Source organism: Artemia franciscana, chromosome 21, assembly GCF_032884065.1.
Source record: "Artemia franciscana chromosome 21, ASM3288406v1, whole genome shotgun sequence".
Lineage (NCBI taxonomy): Eukaryota > Metazoa > Arthropoda > Branchiopoda > Anostraca > Artemiidae > Artemia > Artemia franciscana.
The window spans coordinates 20,389,144-20,404,997 of record NC_088883.1 but is presented as its reverse complement, the minus strand read 5'-3'; the positions used below and the strand labels follow the sequence as shown (position 1 = coordinate 20,404,997).

The 15,854-nt window shown below is 34.3% G+C and overlaps 1 protein-coding gene across 1 annotated transcript in view; it reads right to left on the bottom strand.

Moving 5' to 3' along the window:
- Positions 1-15,854, bottom strand: part of LOC136041065 (uncharacterized) — a 134,907-nt gene that overhangs the window by 49,178 nt on the left and 69,875 nt on the right. Inside the window, exons 5-6 of the mRNA XM_065725619.1 lie at positions 15,438-15,619; positions 7,580-7,702 (exon numbers count right to left, since the gene is read on the bottom strand). Of these exons, the coding sequence (XP_065581691.1) occupies positions 7,580-7,702; positions 15,438-15,619 (305 nt within the window). The remainder of the gene's footprint in view (positions 1-7,579; positions 7,703-15,437; positions 15,620-15,854) is intronic.

The following is a 15,854-nucleotide window of genomic DNA, read 5'->3' as shown; positions in this document are numbered from 1 at the left end:
TCGACTCAAAGTAAGGAACAACTTTAAAACTGAAATTGAAACAGAAATTATTCCGTATATTAAAGGGGATGCCCCCTCCTCAAAACATCGCTCTTTACGCTAAAATTTTACTCTTTGTAACAACTGTACTTTTTAAATTAATAAAATACTTTAGCGCAAAGAGCGAGGTGTTGAGGAGGATGTAGCCTTTTTCACATACGGAATAATTTCTGTTCGTTTAAACTTCTAACTTTAATCCTTACTTTCAGTTGAAAAAACTAGCTTTTTTTGTTTAATTTCTAACCGTTTTCCAAGAAATGCCGGAAAACCCATAATATTTGAAAGCCATAAGGAAGAACTAATGCATCAAGAAGTAATAAATAAAATTATTTTTCAATATGTTGAAAATACAGATTAACTTTTTGTTCCTGAATTTCTCAGTTTCCACTGCGCCTTTGATTGTTTTTTTCCTTTTACAGTCAATGGATGATTATTCTATTATATGACCCTCTGCAGCCTTTTTTCCATATTGATACTGGTTGATTAGTCCATATTGTCTTTTGTTAGTTTGAATTTTGTTTTTCTTCGCTGTTTATCGTATTTGTTTTTGTTTATATATTTATAATACTCCGTACTTTGTGTTTTTTATACTTTACGGGTAATAAAGTTCATTCATTCATTCATTCATTCATTCATTCATTCATTCATTCATTCATATTCTATTATGTAATATATTTTTCATTATATGCTGGTTGTTTTTTTACACGAACTGCTTTTAAAATATTCAAACATGACTTGGTTAATTTTCTAAAGCTGGCATCATTACATAGTTGAAAATTGGTCAAAGTTAGACCGACTAAATAAATTTTGGGGAAAAACACTTTAACTTCCAATGTAAGATATCTTTATACTTTAACAATACACTATTAACAATACACTTTATGCTATAACAATATACTTTAACCCTCTAATTTCCCATGTATTTAGCCATGTGTCAATCTATTGTTCGCTGTGTTTCCATAAATTAAATCAATTATGACAAAATTAAGAAAAATAAAAAACATACAAAAATATACAATTTGGGCTATATATTTCCACACAAAGGAGGGGGGTGGGTAAACTATAGAAGAAATACCTTCAAAAGGTATGAGCTTTTTTTTATTTATTGTAAAGTAAGAACTATTTTCTTAACATATCTACTTCTAACAAATACAACGTAGAGACAATAGGGAAAATTTCAAGACAGTGGAAGGATGCTAGGGCTATTTTTAAAAAATGTTTTAAAAAGTGTTTTTAATTATTCAGTTTTAATCCTCACAATTTGATGTAAGTTCTTTTATATATATATATATATATATATATATATATATATATATATATATATATATATATATATATATATATATATATATATATATATATATATATATATATATATATATATATATATATATATATATATATAGTTTCTCTCTTATTCTTGTATTATCTACAGAAATAATTTCCAATGTCTTGAAATTTTCCCTATTGTCTCTACGTTGTATTTGTTTGTTATGGAAAGGCAGTGTGGTCTTCGTCGCTATTTATATCTACTTCTCAAAAGCCCCAATTCTTGGCTTAATGAATCTTAGGCGATGAAACTTGGTGAAACTGATTGAATCTTATATATTTGGAATCATCACACTGAGGCAATTTTTTGATGTATATATTGACATAAAAATTCTATTTTTTAGAGACTCGGTTAGTATTGAGCCACGTTCTCCTTACTACAGTTCTTTACCAAGAACTGTTTGATGAGTTGCATATACAACCTTAGTGAAAACAGCACGAAAAATGGACTAATTCACTATATTTTTCCATCTTCAATGAAAACCCCCCAATCCTTCCCAATACAAGACTTAATGCTCGTAGAGCTCCAAATACTCAACTTGACTTGTGTCCCCAAATGTTAACAATGAGGTACAAAAACTCTTTCGTTCCCTATTTTGTTTCGCATTTTAATAATTGATTTAACTTTGTAATTATATTTATCCCTTAACATTTATTTTATCATTGTAATTGTAATTGTTCTGACGTGCTTATGCTAGCTTGTGTGCTATTTTAGCCAATAAATTCTATTTTATTCTATTCTATTCTATCTCTTGCCATTACTAAGATATAAATAAACACGCACCAGTCATGCCCTGACAGACGAAAATTGATTTTGTGCTGTTTCTCACCTCAAAAACTAGGAAAATGTCACTTTTTCATTATGTCTGACGAGAAGGGTTAGAACTTTGATGGTTAAAAAAACATATGAAGTGGTATAAGCAAGCCCCCTCCTTTCCATTTTCCGTTAAATATGTAGAAACATGTCGCCTGGGAATGTTTTAAACCGTGTTTGTAGAATTAAGACCTAAAACAAGGGAAGAAATGTTCATGCAATACTTTAAAGTCTCAACCGAATAGACATTACTTAATTTTTACAACATTTTTACAGTTGATTTTTAATCCTACTAAGGTAGCATGATCAGATTTTAGCCAGTAAAACGAAATTGTTCTTAAAGGAGGAACTACAAATCATCTTAAATTTTTTTTTTTTTTACTTTCCACACTTACTGAATGTTCTGCGCCACAATTTTTTGTACTTCATCCGTTTCATTCTTGCACTCATTTCTCTAGACGCACTTTCAAAGAGTGTAGTTGGATATGTATCCAAGGCTGTATCTAGGGGAGATATAGGGGATTTGAACACCACCCCGAAATGTTTGTCCGACTCGTAAAAACGCAACAAAAAAAGATATAGACAAATTTTGATGCGTTTTTTTAAGTTTTTTTTCTGAATGAAAATCATATGAAGCATATGAGGTGGTATAAACAAGCCACCTCATCGCCATTTTCCGTTAAATGTGTAGAAGCATGTCGCCTGGGAATGTTTTACATCGTGCTCGTGGAATTAAGAACTTGAACAAGGAAAAAATGTTCATGCAATGCATCAAGTCTCAACCGAATAGACATTACTAAGTCAAGTGCAAATCGAACAGAAACTATAACGAACAATCACGTCAAACTTAGTAATAACAGAGATTATGATCAATAAATAAATAAAGCCCCAAAATGAACACAAGTTGAAATGAATAACCAAGTCAAACTTAAAACAAACAAGGATTACAACAAATATGGGTGGGGGTACCTCTAACAGTTTTTTTTTTTTTGTGAAATGGTTTTGAATTTTTTAATACCTTTTTGAATAAAAATTTTGTGGAAGTATTTTAAGTGCGATTGTTTTTTCCTCAGGATATGATATACGATTTATTTATAATTAAATAAAAAAATAGTTTTTTCAACTGAAAGTAAGGAGCGACATTAAAACTTAAAACGAACAGAAATTACTTCGTATATGAGAGGGGCTGCTTCCTCATCAAAGCTCCGCTCTTTACACTATAGTTTGACTCTTCCTCTCAACTCTTCTTTTTAAAACAGTAAAAAACTTTAGCGAAAGAGCGGGGCGTTGATGAGGAAGCAGCCCCTTTCATATACGAAGTAATTTTTGTTCGTTTTAAGTTTTAATGTCGCTCCTTACTTTCAGTTGAAAAAACTTGTTTTTTTATTTAATTTCTGAACGTTTTTGAATCAATGCATGTTTTGATTTTGGCTCTCCGCAGAGGAATAATTAAAACGAAATTTGTATATTTTTTTTTTGGCTAAATGGCTTTCTCATAATTTTGATCGAATGATTTGAGAAAAAAAGAGCGGGGGAGGGGGCCTAGTTGCCCTCCAATTTTTTGGTTAATTAAAAAGGCAACTAGAACTTTTAATTTTTTACGAATCTTTTTATTAGTAAAAGATATACGTAACTTATAAATTAGCTTACGTAAAGAACTTTTTATTCTCATGTTTTTATTACACATATGAGAGGGTTCGCCCCCTCGTCAGTACCTCTCTCTTTACACTAAATCTTAAATTTTGTCCCAATTTATTAAGAATGACCCCCTGAATCACAAAAGCCGTAGAATAAATAGTTGACATTACTAAAAATACTTTAGCGTAAAGTGCGAGGTATTGGGAGGTGGTTAGCCCCTCACATGGGTAATAATTTCTGTCTTTTAAGTTTTAATGCTGCTCCTTACTTCCAGCTGAAAAAAACTTTTTCATATTTATTTTTTCATTGTTTTTTTTTTAAATAATGCTAGTAAATCCTGCGCTCCCATCATGGAAATTTTCTTCCCCCATAGCAAATTCCTCGATGGAAAGTTCCCCCAGTATATCCCTCTCTTCTCAACCCCTCCCCCCAACCAAAAAATCCTCCTGAAAACGCCTGTACACTTCCCAATAACCATTACTATACGTAAGCACTGGTCAAAGTTTGTAACTTGTAGCCCCTCCCATGGGGACTGTGGAGGAGTAAGTCGTCTCCAAATACATAGTTATAAGGTTTTTCGACTACGCTGAATAAAATGGCTATCTCAGAATTTTGATCCGTTGACTTTGGGAAAATAATTAGCGTGGCAGGGGGCCTAGGTGCCCTCCAATTTTTTCGGTCACTTTAAAAGGGAACTAGAACTTTTCATTTCTGTTAGAATGAGCCCTCTCGCAACATTCTAGGACAACTGGGTCGATACGATCACCCCTGGAAAAAAAAACAAACAAACAAATAAACACGCATCCGTGATCTGCCTTCTGGCAAAAAATACAAAATTCCACATTTTTGTAGATAGGAGCTTGAAACTTCTACAGTAGGGTTCTCTGATACGGTGAATCTGATGGTGTAATTTTTGTTAAGATTCTATGACTTTTAGGGGGTGTTTTCCCCTATTTTCTAAAATAACGCAAATTTTCTCAGGCTCGTAACTTTTGATAAGTAAGACTAAACTTGATGAAATTTATATATTGAAAATCAGCATTAAAATGCGATTCTTTTGATGTAGCTATTGGTATCAAAATTTCATTTTTTAGAGTTTTGGTTTCTATTGAGCCGGGTCGCTCCTTACTACAGTTCGTTACCACGAACTGTTTGATAAGACGCGAGCTAAATTTTTTACCTTTATCTTCACTGAAAATTAGTTTCAATTTTAAGCTTCGACACGGAATTATTACAGAGATTTTATTCAAGAAATGGGCTTTGTTGGCACTGGAAAGCTTGAGGGGATTCTAAGACCTTCAGTCCCAGAGTACAACTATGAAAAGATCCAGTCACAGGGATGGACACAAGCTACCGAGGAGTACGGTTTTGGTTGAGATAGGAGGGAATACGGTGGGCAACTTGCCCAAGAGTGCAACCGATACTAAAACAAAAGGTGAAAAAAATTACATAAAACATTTAAACGTTCAAATCCGATAAGTGGGTTTGGACAATTGGGGCTTTAGAGTCTGTTTTCTTCGTTCAAAGTACAATTTTAATATTCCTTATATGATATCTACTTGTTTCAGTTCTAAATTTTGCATCAATACGTGATTTTCTATCAATTTTGACCATTTGATTTTGTCAGTCATTAGCTTTTTTCTGGACAAACACAACAAGCGGGACCCGAATCAATAAACAAAATCAACAAATTTGTACCCCCCTTTATATGTTATAATGAATGTCAATAGACATTATTTCTTTCTTGTAAAAGGTATTAACAGTAATTGATTGCGAAATCATAAGAAGGTTCCACCTATTTGGGGGCCTATCAACAGAACAAGTCTTTCATAGCAACAAGCAAAAACCATACAAAGGGAGTAAAGTGAACCCAGGAACGTGAACCCTTGGTAATGGCATCGATCAAGGAGAGGGAGGAGGCAAGTACCCCCCTAGCTTGAGCGCAGTTGAATTTCAGGTGGATTTCACTTTAAAAGAAATTTAAAATTTTTTGCAGTAGGATTCAATAATAATAGGCGAATTGGTAGAATGTAATGTGTTTTTTTTTCAGAAGAAAGTGTTATATCAGAAACGCAAAAAAGAGGCCCAGTAATTTACTAGTTTTAAAAGAGCCATTTTTATAAGGAAGTACTGCAAGTGGCAAACTTCCCTTACATTTTGTTCTTCTTTAAAAAATGAAATGTGTAAAATACTAAATTTTTTTAGTGGGACGTTTTAAAGGGATAGAACTAAAATATAAATACATCGATAGAAATGGATATTACTTCTCACATCAGTATTATCGACACGTGTGCATAAATAGTTTTTGATACTTAATTGAAATTAGGACTACCAAAATCAATAGTTTTTGTGTATTGTTCAACTGGAGCCCAAAAAGATTTCTTACTTTTATTATTATGGGATGCTTTTCCATAATCTCATCGCCAGAATCAAATTCCAGACCCATCGGCAAGTTGCGCAGCTGAGATAACGGGTACCGCAGTACCAAGAAGAGATCCTGTACGTTCGGAGTCACCACAAGAAAAAAAAACTCCTTAGGGTTTATCCTTTCGCCATTGGTAACATGTGTGTTTGATTCTTCCTTTGGTATTTTCTTGAAGTAAGAAGTTACAATTTAAAAAAGGTTCGACACTACCGTTGACCTGACTGATCCGGCCAGTCAGGCTAGACATACCGCTGGCCTGACATACTTTCTTGGGAAATCAGAGCCTGAGATCGAGAAGATACTCAACATACCTTACACCCAGCGATTATCGGTTTTTGAGGATAAGGCAGAGATACATAAAATTATTAGTATTGAGTCATCTCTTTCTATTTTTTGCAAAACATTGGATAGTCTTAAAAATCCGTTGGCAAAGCAAAGTATAGCGATTTATTCTATTTTGTGCAGAATTTATTATGACTTCTGCAATCGATAGTAGCTTCAGAAAGACAATTTTTGCTTTTATCAAACATCAAGACACAACTTTAAAACAGACCTTCAACTATTAATTCACTTATCCGAGCTAAACAATTGGTGACCAAGTCAGCAGGAGATCTAAAGGACTGTGCGACCCCTCGGAGGTACGAAAAACCATCTCAGAATGGCATAAAAGTTACTGCCGTTGTTAAGAAATCCTTCTCGTGGGTAGAAGCAGATGATGAGGAGCTTGAAAGTTCATTGACGATATGAATCAAGATGATCCTGATTTTGACAACTAGCACATTATCAAAATTTTATCTCCTAGCTGAAGTAAGTCTGATTATTTGTGTCCTTTTCCTTTTTTCTAACCTCTCCACATTCCTCTCTGAATTTTTCTTTTTCATGTGGAGTGTCATGAATAATAATTTTCTAAGATCTGTTGCAGATATAAGGCATAAAGAATTAATTTAAATAGTGTTTTAAGCATATTCATAGTAGAAGTATGGAATTTCCGAAATCAAAAACAGAATTCATGTAAACGTATCGTGGTTGAAGCGAAAGCTGCAGTCTAGCAAAGAACGAACCTCAGCCCAAAGTACCCAAAAATTAAAAAAACACAATAAAAAAACTGGTTATTGATAAAAATTACAATTTCCTGCTGATTTAGTAATAGTAACCATTATCTAAATTAGGCTTAAAGGTAAAACAGTATTTTGAATACAAACTTCTGGTAATTTCGAAAAATAGCCCGAAACCTCTAAAAAATGATGTTAGATGGAAATAAAAGCTTCACCATAAGAATCCCCATAGCGCAAAACTACGAAATATCAATATAACAATAAATTAAAACAAATTACCATTCCCTGTTTTATGAAATCTTTAATGGCTTGAGTGACGCTTATCTCATCGCCAGTCCAAAATATGTATTCTGCCATATCGCGTGACGTATCTTCGGCGGAGTCTAGCGGCCAATCTTCTGTCTACAAAGAGACACGAAATACTTCAAAACATATTTATAATGCTTGACCTGACTGAATCTATTTCGGAACATATTCTAAACTACCCAAATAAAAAAAAACATCGTAGAGTACACTATTTTCAGAGGACGAGAGAAAGAAAATCCAATGCCTTCTCCCAATCACAAAATTACATGCCTTTTTAACCCTCTCAACAAAGAAAAATTTTCCCTGAAAGTTTAAACCAGGACCCTCGGCCATGAGAAAAAACTAGGTAGGTTCTCTTGTAATAATTGGAAACAAACTAGACTCTGATTGTGCAAGTACACCAAGGAAAAAGTACTAGTTTCAACTTCTATTTTTTATAACTTCACAGATTGGCTATTTGGTTAGGTGTTACGGACTCTTACCAACTACATAAAGGGAGATATACAGTCTATATTCTAAATCTACCAATTGTCCCACCTCCTATTCGAAGAAATACAGTAGACATGTTCAATAATTTTCGAAGCATTATCATTTAGGGAAAAATTAGGGTGTTGCCCTCAATGGTTATATGTCAATTCTTAAAGAAAAACAAAACGAGATTAGTGTTTTACTATCTAGCAGAATAAACTGTCAAGCCTAAAACAAACAAGAGTAGCTTATATGAACAAAGAAATGAAGCTTAAACAAAGAGAAATTAAAATAAATAACGAATCTTTACTAAGAAAAACGTGTATCCATCCCTCATAAACCCCCTATATATATATATATATATATCTATATATATATATATATATATATATATATATATATATATATATATATATATATATATATATATATATATATATATATATATATATATATATACTAGCTGTTGGGGTGGCGCTTCGCGCCACCCCAACACCTAGTTGGTGGGGCGCTTCGCGCCCCCCCAAGCCCCCCCGCGCGCGTAAGTCGTTACGCGCCATATTAGTTACGCGCCATATTAGTTACGCGCCATTGTAGTTGTGTCCCTGTGTCCCACCTGTGAATACAGATAGATTTATATATGTGTTTCAAACTACGTAAAAATTGCGAATATACAACATTCTTGGCTTTCCCATAGATAGATAGATAGATACAATACAAATTAACTACGTAAAACTTGTGAATATACAACAGTCTTCGCTGTCCCATTGTCTGTGCGTATAAATAGATTGTCAGGTTTACCGACCCTCAAAGATGCAACATACAATTGTACATTGGTAAAGCAATCTGTATTAAGATCTATACCGCATTTTTCTAGTGATTGCCCTTGAGCTTTGTTGATGGTGGTTGCAAATGCTAATCGAATTGGGAATTGCAATCTTTTAAATTGAAAAAGCAGATCCGTTGGAATCATGGGAATGCGAGGAATAAGAACAGCCTCACCCTCATAAGGCCCTGTCAAGATTGTGGCATCTATTAGGTTTTCCATTGTTTTTTTTTTACGGCAAGTCGCGTGCCATTGCAAAGCTTTGGTGGGTTGATATTTCTTAAAAGTATTATTGGTACGCCTATTTTTAGTTGTAGCAGGTGTGGTGGACACCCTGAAGGATCTATGGAATTTAAAAATTCAGATGGATAATTAACCGCTTCATTTGGTTCCGAAATACAAATTAACTGCGTAAAACTTGCGAATATACAACATTCTTCGCTGTCCAATTCTCGCTGCATATAAATAGATTGTCAGGTTTACCGACCCTCGAACATGCAACGTACAATTGTCCATGGGAAAAAACAATCAGTATTAAGATCAATACCACATTTTTCTAATGATTGACCTTGAGCTTTGTTAATGGTGATTGCAAATGCTAATCGAATTGGGAATTGCAATCTTTTAAATTGAAAAGGCAGATCTGTTGGAATCATGGGAATGCGAGGAATAAGAACAGCCTCACCCTCAAAAGGCCCTGTCAGGATTGTGGCCTCTATTAGGTTTTCCATTGTTTTTTTTACGGCAAGTCGAGTGCCATTGCAAAGCTTTGGTGGGTTTATATTTCTTAAAAGTATTATTGGTACGCCTATTTTTAGTTGTAGCACGTGTGGTGGAAACCCTGAAAGATCTATGGAATTTAAAAATTCAGATGGATAATTAACCGCTTCATTTGGTTCCAAAACTGTGTCGACTGACTTGTAAAGGACTGCCTGGTCTTGAATCTTGGTCAAAACAATATTGTTGATTTCGTGGACGTCTATATTTTTGGGTGCGAGAATCGCTCTTTCACTTAGCCATTTATTATTTTTATAATTTTTTAGAATATTCGGAAATACTTTTCAATCAATTCATTTTTGGACGTCACTAAATTACAGAAATCAGCAGGTAGTTGTATACGTCCTGAAATTGAGTCTACTGGGAGCTTTCCGTTTCCCATTGCCAGCAATTGATCTGAAAATGTTTGACCAGAGTCATCGTTTTGCAATCGGACACGCATATTTGTAGTTAATTTTAATGTTTTTACGTGTGCCCATAAATTAGAATTTTTCAGGCAAGCATTCATTTCGTCTGCAGGAGTTGATCTAGGTATTATAGGTAAGGTTTGCCTGAAATCTCCCGCAAGCAATATTAAGGTGCTGCCAAAGGGTTTCGACTTCCCTCGCAAATCTTTCAAGCATTGATCCAGAGCCTCGAGCGATTTTTTGTGTGCCATTGTGCACTCATCCCAAATAATAAGCTTGCATTGCTGCAATACTTTACCCATCCCAGATGATTTGGAAATATTGCACGTGGGAGTTTCTGTAGAATGCAAGTTCAGAGGCAATTTCAAAGCGGAATGAGCAGTTCTTCCACCAGGCAGCAATGTTGCGGCTATTCCGGACGACGCAATTGCCAACGCTATATCATTTTTAGATCGAATTGATGCCAGAATCAGTTTTATCACAAACGTTTTACCAGTACCTCCTGGCGCATCCAAAAAGAAAATTTCTCCAACGTTGTTATCGACACAATGCATTATGGTATCATAAATGTCTTTTTGTTGCTTTCTTTTCTTACTTTCTCTATCAGCAGCAAGCCTGATTTCTTGCTGTTCTTGTAATTCCTCGGCACGCCTTCTTTTTTCACATTCTCTTTTAGCAGCAAGTCTGCTTCTGCGTTGCTCTGGTAGTTCCTCGGCATGCTTTCTGTTCTTTCTTTCTCTATCAGCCTCAAGCCTGTTTCCCTGCTGGTCTTTTGATTCCTCGGCACGCCTTCTTTTTTCACTTTCTCTTTTAGCAGCAAGTCTGCTTCTGCGTTGCTCTGGTAGTTCCTCGGCATGCTTTCTGTTCTTTCTTTCTCTATCAGCCTCAAGCCTGTTTCCCTGCTGGTCTTTTGATTCCTCGGCACGCCTTCTTTTTTCACTTTCTCTTTTAGCAGCAAGTCTGCTTTCGCGTTGCTCTGGTAGTTCCTCGGCACGCTTTCTTTTCTGACTTTCTCTATCAGCAGCAAGTTTTTTGGCATAGACTCTTTGAGCATCTTCATCAGTCATTGTAAACTTAAACATTAATAGATTTCTACGCGAACATATGTCTTATATAACTTGAATGACGTCACCTTCAAAGCAAAAATGACGGCAACTAATTTCATGACGTCAGCCGAAACATGACGTCACCTGATCCACAGATCCACAGACAGACAGACAACTTATTTTTATATATATAGACTAGCTGTTGGGGTGGCGCTTCGCGCCACCCCAACACCTAGTTGGTGGGGGCGCTTCGCGCCCCCCCCAAGCCCCCCCGCGCGCGTAAGTCGTTACGCGCCATAATAGTTACGCGCCATTGTAGTTGTGTCCCTATGTCCCACCTGTGAATATAGATATATATATATATATATGGTTTTAACTACGTAAAACTTGCGAATATACAACATTCTTTGCTGTCCCATTGTCTTTGCATATAAATAGATTGTCAGGTTATCCCCCTGTTTCCCCCGGTGTCCCCGTTGTAGTTGTGTCCCTGTGTCCCGGTCGTCATTTATATTCCCTGTGTCCCGGGTCCCGGTCATCATTTGTATCCCGGTGTCCCGGTCTGTATATACATTCGTTTTTTAGTTTTGTTTTTCTCCTTTATTTTTTTCCTTTTTTTTTCTTTTTTAGCTTATTTAGATTTTTAGATTTTTTAGTTTTTTTTATTAGTTTTTAGTTTTTATTTCTTTTTAGTTTTTTTGTCCCGGTCGTCATTTATATCCCCCTGTTTCCCCCGGTGTCCCCGTTGTAGTTGTGTCCCTGTGTCCCGGTCGTTATTTATATTCCCTGTGTCCCGGTCGTCATTTGTATCCCGGTGTACCGGTCTGTATATACATTCGTTTTTTAGTTTTGTTTTTCTCCTTTATTTTTTTCCTTTTTTTTTCTTTTTTAGTTTATTTAGATTTTTAGATTTTTTAGTTTTTTTATTAGTTTTTAGTTTTTTTTTCTTTTTAGTTTTTTTGTAGTTTTTACCTTCTTTTTAGTTTTGTTAATTTTTTTTTTTACTTGTGTCCTGGTCGTCATTTATACTCCCTGTGTCCCGGTGCTTTGTTGATTGCTAATCGAACATTCCTTTTGTCCTGGTCGCTTTCTCTTTGAGTGTCGTCATTTATTTTTTTCTTTTTTAGTTCTTTTAGTTTTTACCTTTTTTAGTTTTTTTTTAGTTTTTAGTTTTTTTAGTTTTTTACCTTTTTTTAGTTTTTTTAGTTTTTTAGCTTTTTTACTTTTTTTATTAGTTTTTAGTTTTTTTTTGTAGTTTTTGCCTTTTTTTAGTTTTTTCAGTTTTTTTTTAGTTTTTTTTTGTAGTTTTTGCCTTTTTTTAGTTTTTTTAGTTTTTTAGCTTTTTTATTTTTTTTATTAGTTTTTAGTTTTTTTTGTAGTTTTTGCCTTTTTTAGTTTTTTCAGTTTTGACGTCACCTGATCCAGTTTTTTCAGGTGACGTCACCTGACACATCCATCCACACATCCATCCACAACTTATTTTTATATATATAGATATATATATATATATATATATATATATATATATATATATATATATATATATATATATATATATATATATATATACTAATAAATTCATTATTAACACTGAAACAATCAGTTTCCTTTCAGTTGTATAAAATATATAATATTTTCATCGAATGCTTAAAAAGTTTATATAGACATTTATCTTAATGCTTGATATGACCAAATTCGATTATTTTGCTAAATTTTCTTATATATTTATCTTCAGTGATTTTTAGTTGCGCGTCAGCTACTACAGAGGAAGAACGGTTGGTCATCCGTTTTAGACCAGATGCCTAAAATATTTCATTTAAACGCTCAAATTAGCTAACTTTCTAAGTATTTTTTTGATCTTTCAGATAAATATAGAAAGGACTGTGTGTAAGGGGGGGGCACTTTTCAATCACTTTGAGTAAGGGACTATATGAAAAATGGATCCGACGCCTTTGGTGTGTACGTATTACTAGGGTTTAGAAAAAGGGTACGGCAGCTTGATGCCTGCCCTCCAGTGTCTTTTGAACCTTTAAAAAAATGACAGAAATTTCAACTTTAATCCAGCGATCCCTTTCAAACTTCCTGTCCTTTCCAAGTTCCATGACCCCATCTAATTTCTAATCGAGTTATCCCTTTTAAGAGGTCAAAAATAAATAATATACGGAAAAAAATTATTTTTCAGGATGTCAAACCCAATATGCTGACTTTGGTACAATCTAAGGTTTGCTCCGTGCGGTTCAGAGATACAGAGGTTAAAAGAATATTTTCTTTTTATAACTACATTTTGCCAGAGGTTTTGACGTTAAGGTTGAGTATTATCTGAAAGTGACCGAAACTTTCGAGTTTTTATTGCAACTTATGCCCTGTTTTATTGCAATCTAACTTGGGCCTTACGTCTTAATAATGCTGATTTACCAAGATTATGTCATATGAAATCAACTTAGGCGTGATAAAATATAATGAATAAGGTCATTATGTTTCTAAGGTAACATTTACTCAATCCGGCAGTCAATAGGCAAAAGAACCCAGCCCGTCTAAGAGTTTCCAGGCAACTGATATTCCTACAAGAAGGCTCCAAAGGGCGATAAGAGGTACTTGGGGACAATCATTCTTACATTTATCGACCTCTAATGTCTTCTTTGGAATGTCCCACTTTATGAATGACTTCTTAGATAAATGAATTAGAATATTTTTGAGAAAAAATTGATCAAGTCCCTCATAGAAAAAGAAAACTTTAAAAAATGTCTTTAAATTTTAATTTAAAAATGTATTGGTTATTTAGTTTTGTACTCATTAAAAATAGTGTTATTGGTCATGGAGCTTATAAAAGACGTTTCATATCCACCAAGTAATTTTGGTTTAAATTTGAAAACAAAAGCCAATATATTTTACGGCTATACTTCATAACTATAAAATATTAAAGCTTTTTCCAAGTATACAGCTAGATCAGTATAATCACTCCTAGTAAAAATAAATAAAATTAAATTAAAACACGATTAAAACGCGTCCATTATAGAAAACAATATAATATTATACTTATCTTATTATAGTGGTTTCAGATGCCGGCTCATGGGTACTCAGGCATGCTCAATTTGACAGCGTGTTTTCATAGGGATTGCCCCGTTTTTAAGTTGTTTTCTTATTATTCTGTAATTATGCATACTTTCTTATTTACAAATAACTTAAAACGCTTAACTTCAAGCTTGAAACAAATACATCTTTGGAATAGATAGCTGACTCTTTGATTTAATGCTAAGAATAATTAGGTTCTTTTACTTTTGGTATTGATCGCTATTTACTGAGCTTTCATAACTATAAAGAACTCGATTTTTTTTACACTAGCTAGGTAAAAAAAAAATGTCTGGGGAAAACTGGAAATGGGTCATTCATTACCCTTTTAAGGGTCAAATTCTATTGGCAGACAGCCAACCATGGGTCAACATACATTTTTTCTATGATGTTTCCCCACTCTGCTCTCATCTCTTTCGTTTCCTCATAGCCTCTGTATAGTCCCTTATTTCCAGGGGGGCCATGGCCCCCTGAATCCCCCCTCCTGCAGGCACCTATGGATAATAGCAAAGGACCAAAAAAATTTCGCTTCCCTTTAAATCAGTCCAAACATTTTGGTGCGTATAATTACGACGCTGTACGCGAAACGATAGCATACGCCAATGAGCGCAAAAACTGAGCGCTAGTGCATCCGCAAAAACTGTTTAGTCGGAATACCTAAGGAATCAATCAACAGAAACTTAAATTATTTGGTGAAAAATAAATGTCACAATTTATCGTTTCTTGCTATAGTGACGCTCAAAATGCGTCGAGTGTGCCATTGGCGTTGATGTGTTTAAAATTGGGTCATTTTTGGCTAACTGAACGGCTAAAGAATTGCTTCTCCGACCTAAATCCCTTACTGAGACTTCATTTTTATCGACCCTTAACTTCTCTATAAGAAAATTGACTACTAATTCAAGTTTTAACTTTTTTCTACTCAATTCTAAGTTCTCAGACATGAAGGCAAAAACACCAAATATCATGGTTTATACCTACCCTTTACACTAATACAATTCCCTTCCATTTCGCAAGTATTGTTTGCTTCAATAGAAAAGCACCTTGACTCAGACTTTGATGAGATTCTGAATAAACTACTATATTATCTAATCAGAGTAGATAAAAGCTAGGACCAAGAGCTTTATTGTCAGATGAGCTTATGAGCTGAGGAGGAATTATCCCTGGTCTAATTATGGACCCCTTGTCTAATTACATAAACATAGAAGTAAAATGAACTTATCAAATAGATAATCACTTACCCTATCGTACTCATTGATATCTTCACTGCTAGTACCATCTCTGTACAGGCTTTTTGCAATGTCTCTTTGATTCGGCATTTTTTGTAGATTTCTTTTTACCGGCTGAGAAGATAAAGAAAAAGTCTGTGGACTTTCTAATTTTTCTTTCTGTAGCTGAAGTTTCTTTAAAGCCTCTCGAACTTCTGTAAATAGCACCATCACATTATCGTTGCATCCAAAGATAATTTGAAAACTGGGTATTCATTATAATTTTGACGTTTTCATGATCTGGCAGTATCTACACAGAACAAGCGTTTTCGCTTATTACAGTAAATAATCTTTAAATAATCATGAGTCCTATAAGCTACACCCATTAAATGGGATGTTAGAGGGAACACAGACATATGGGGTTCCATTTTAGACTCTGAAATTACCATT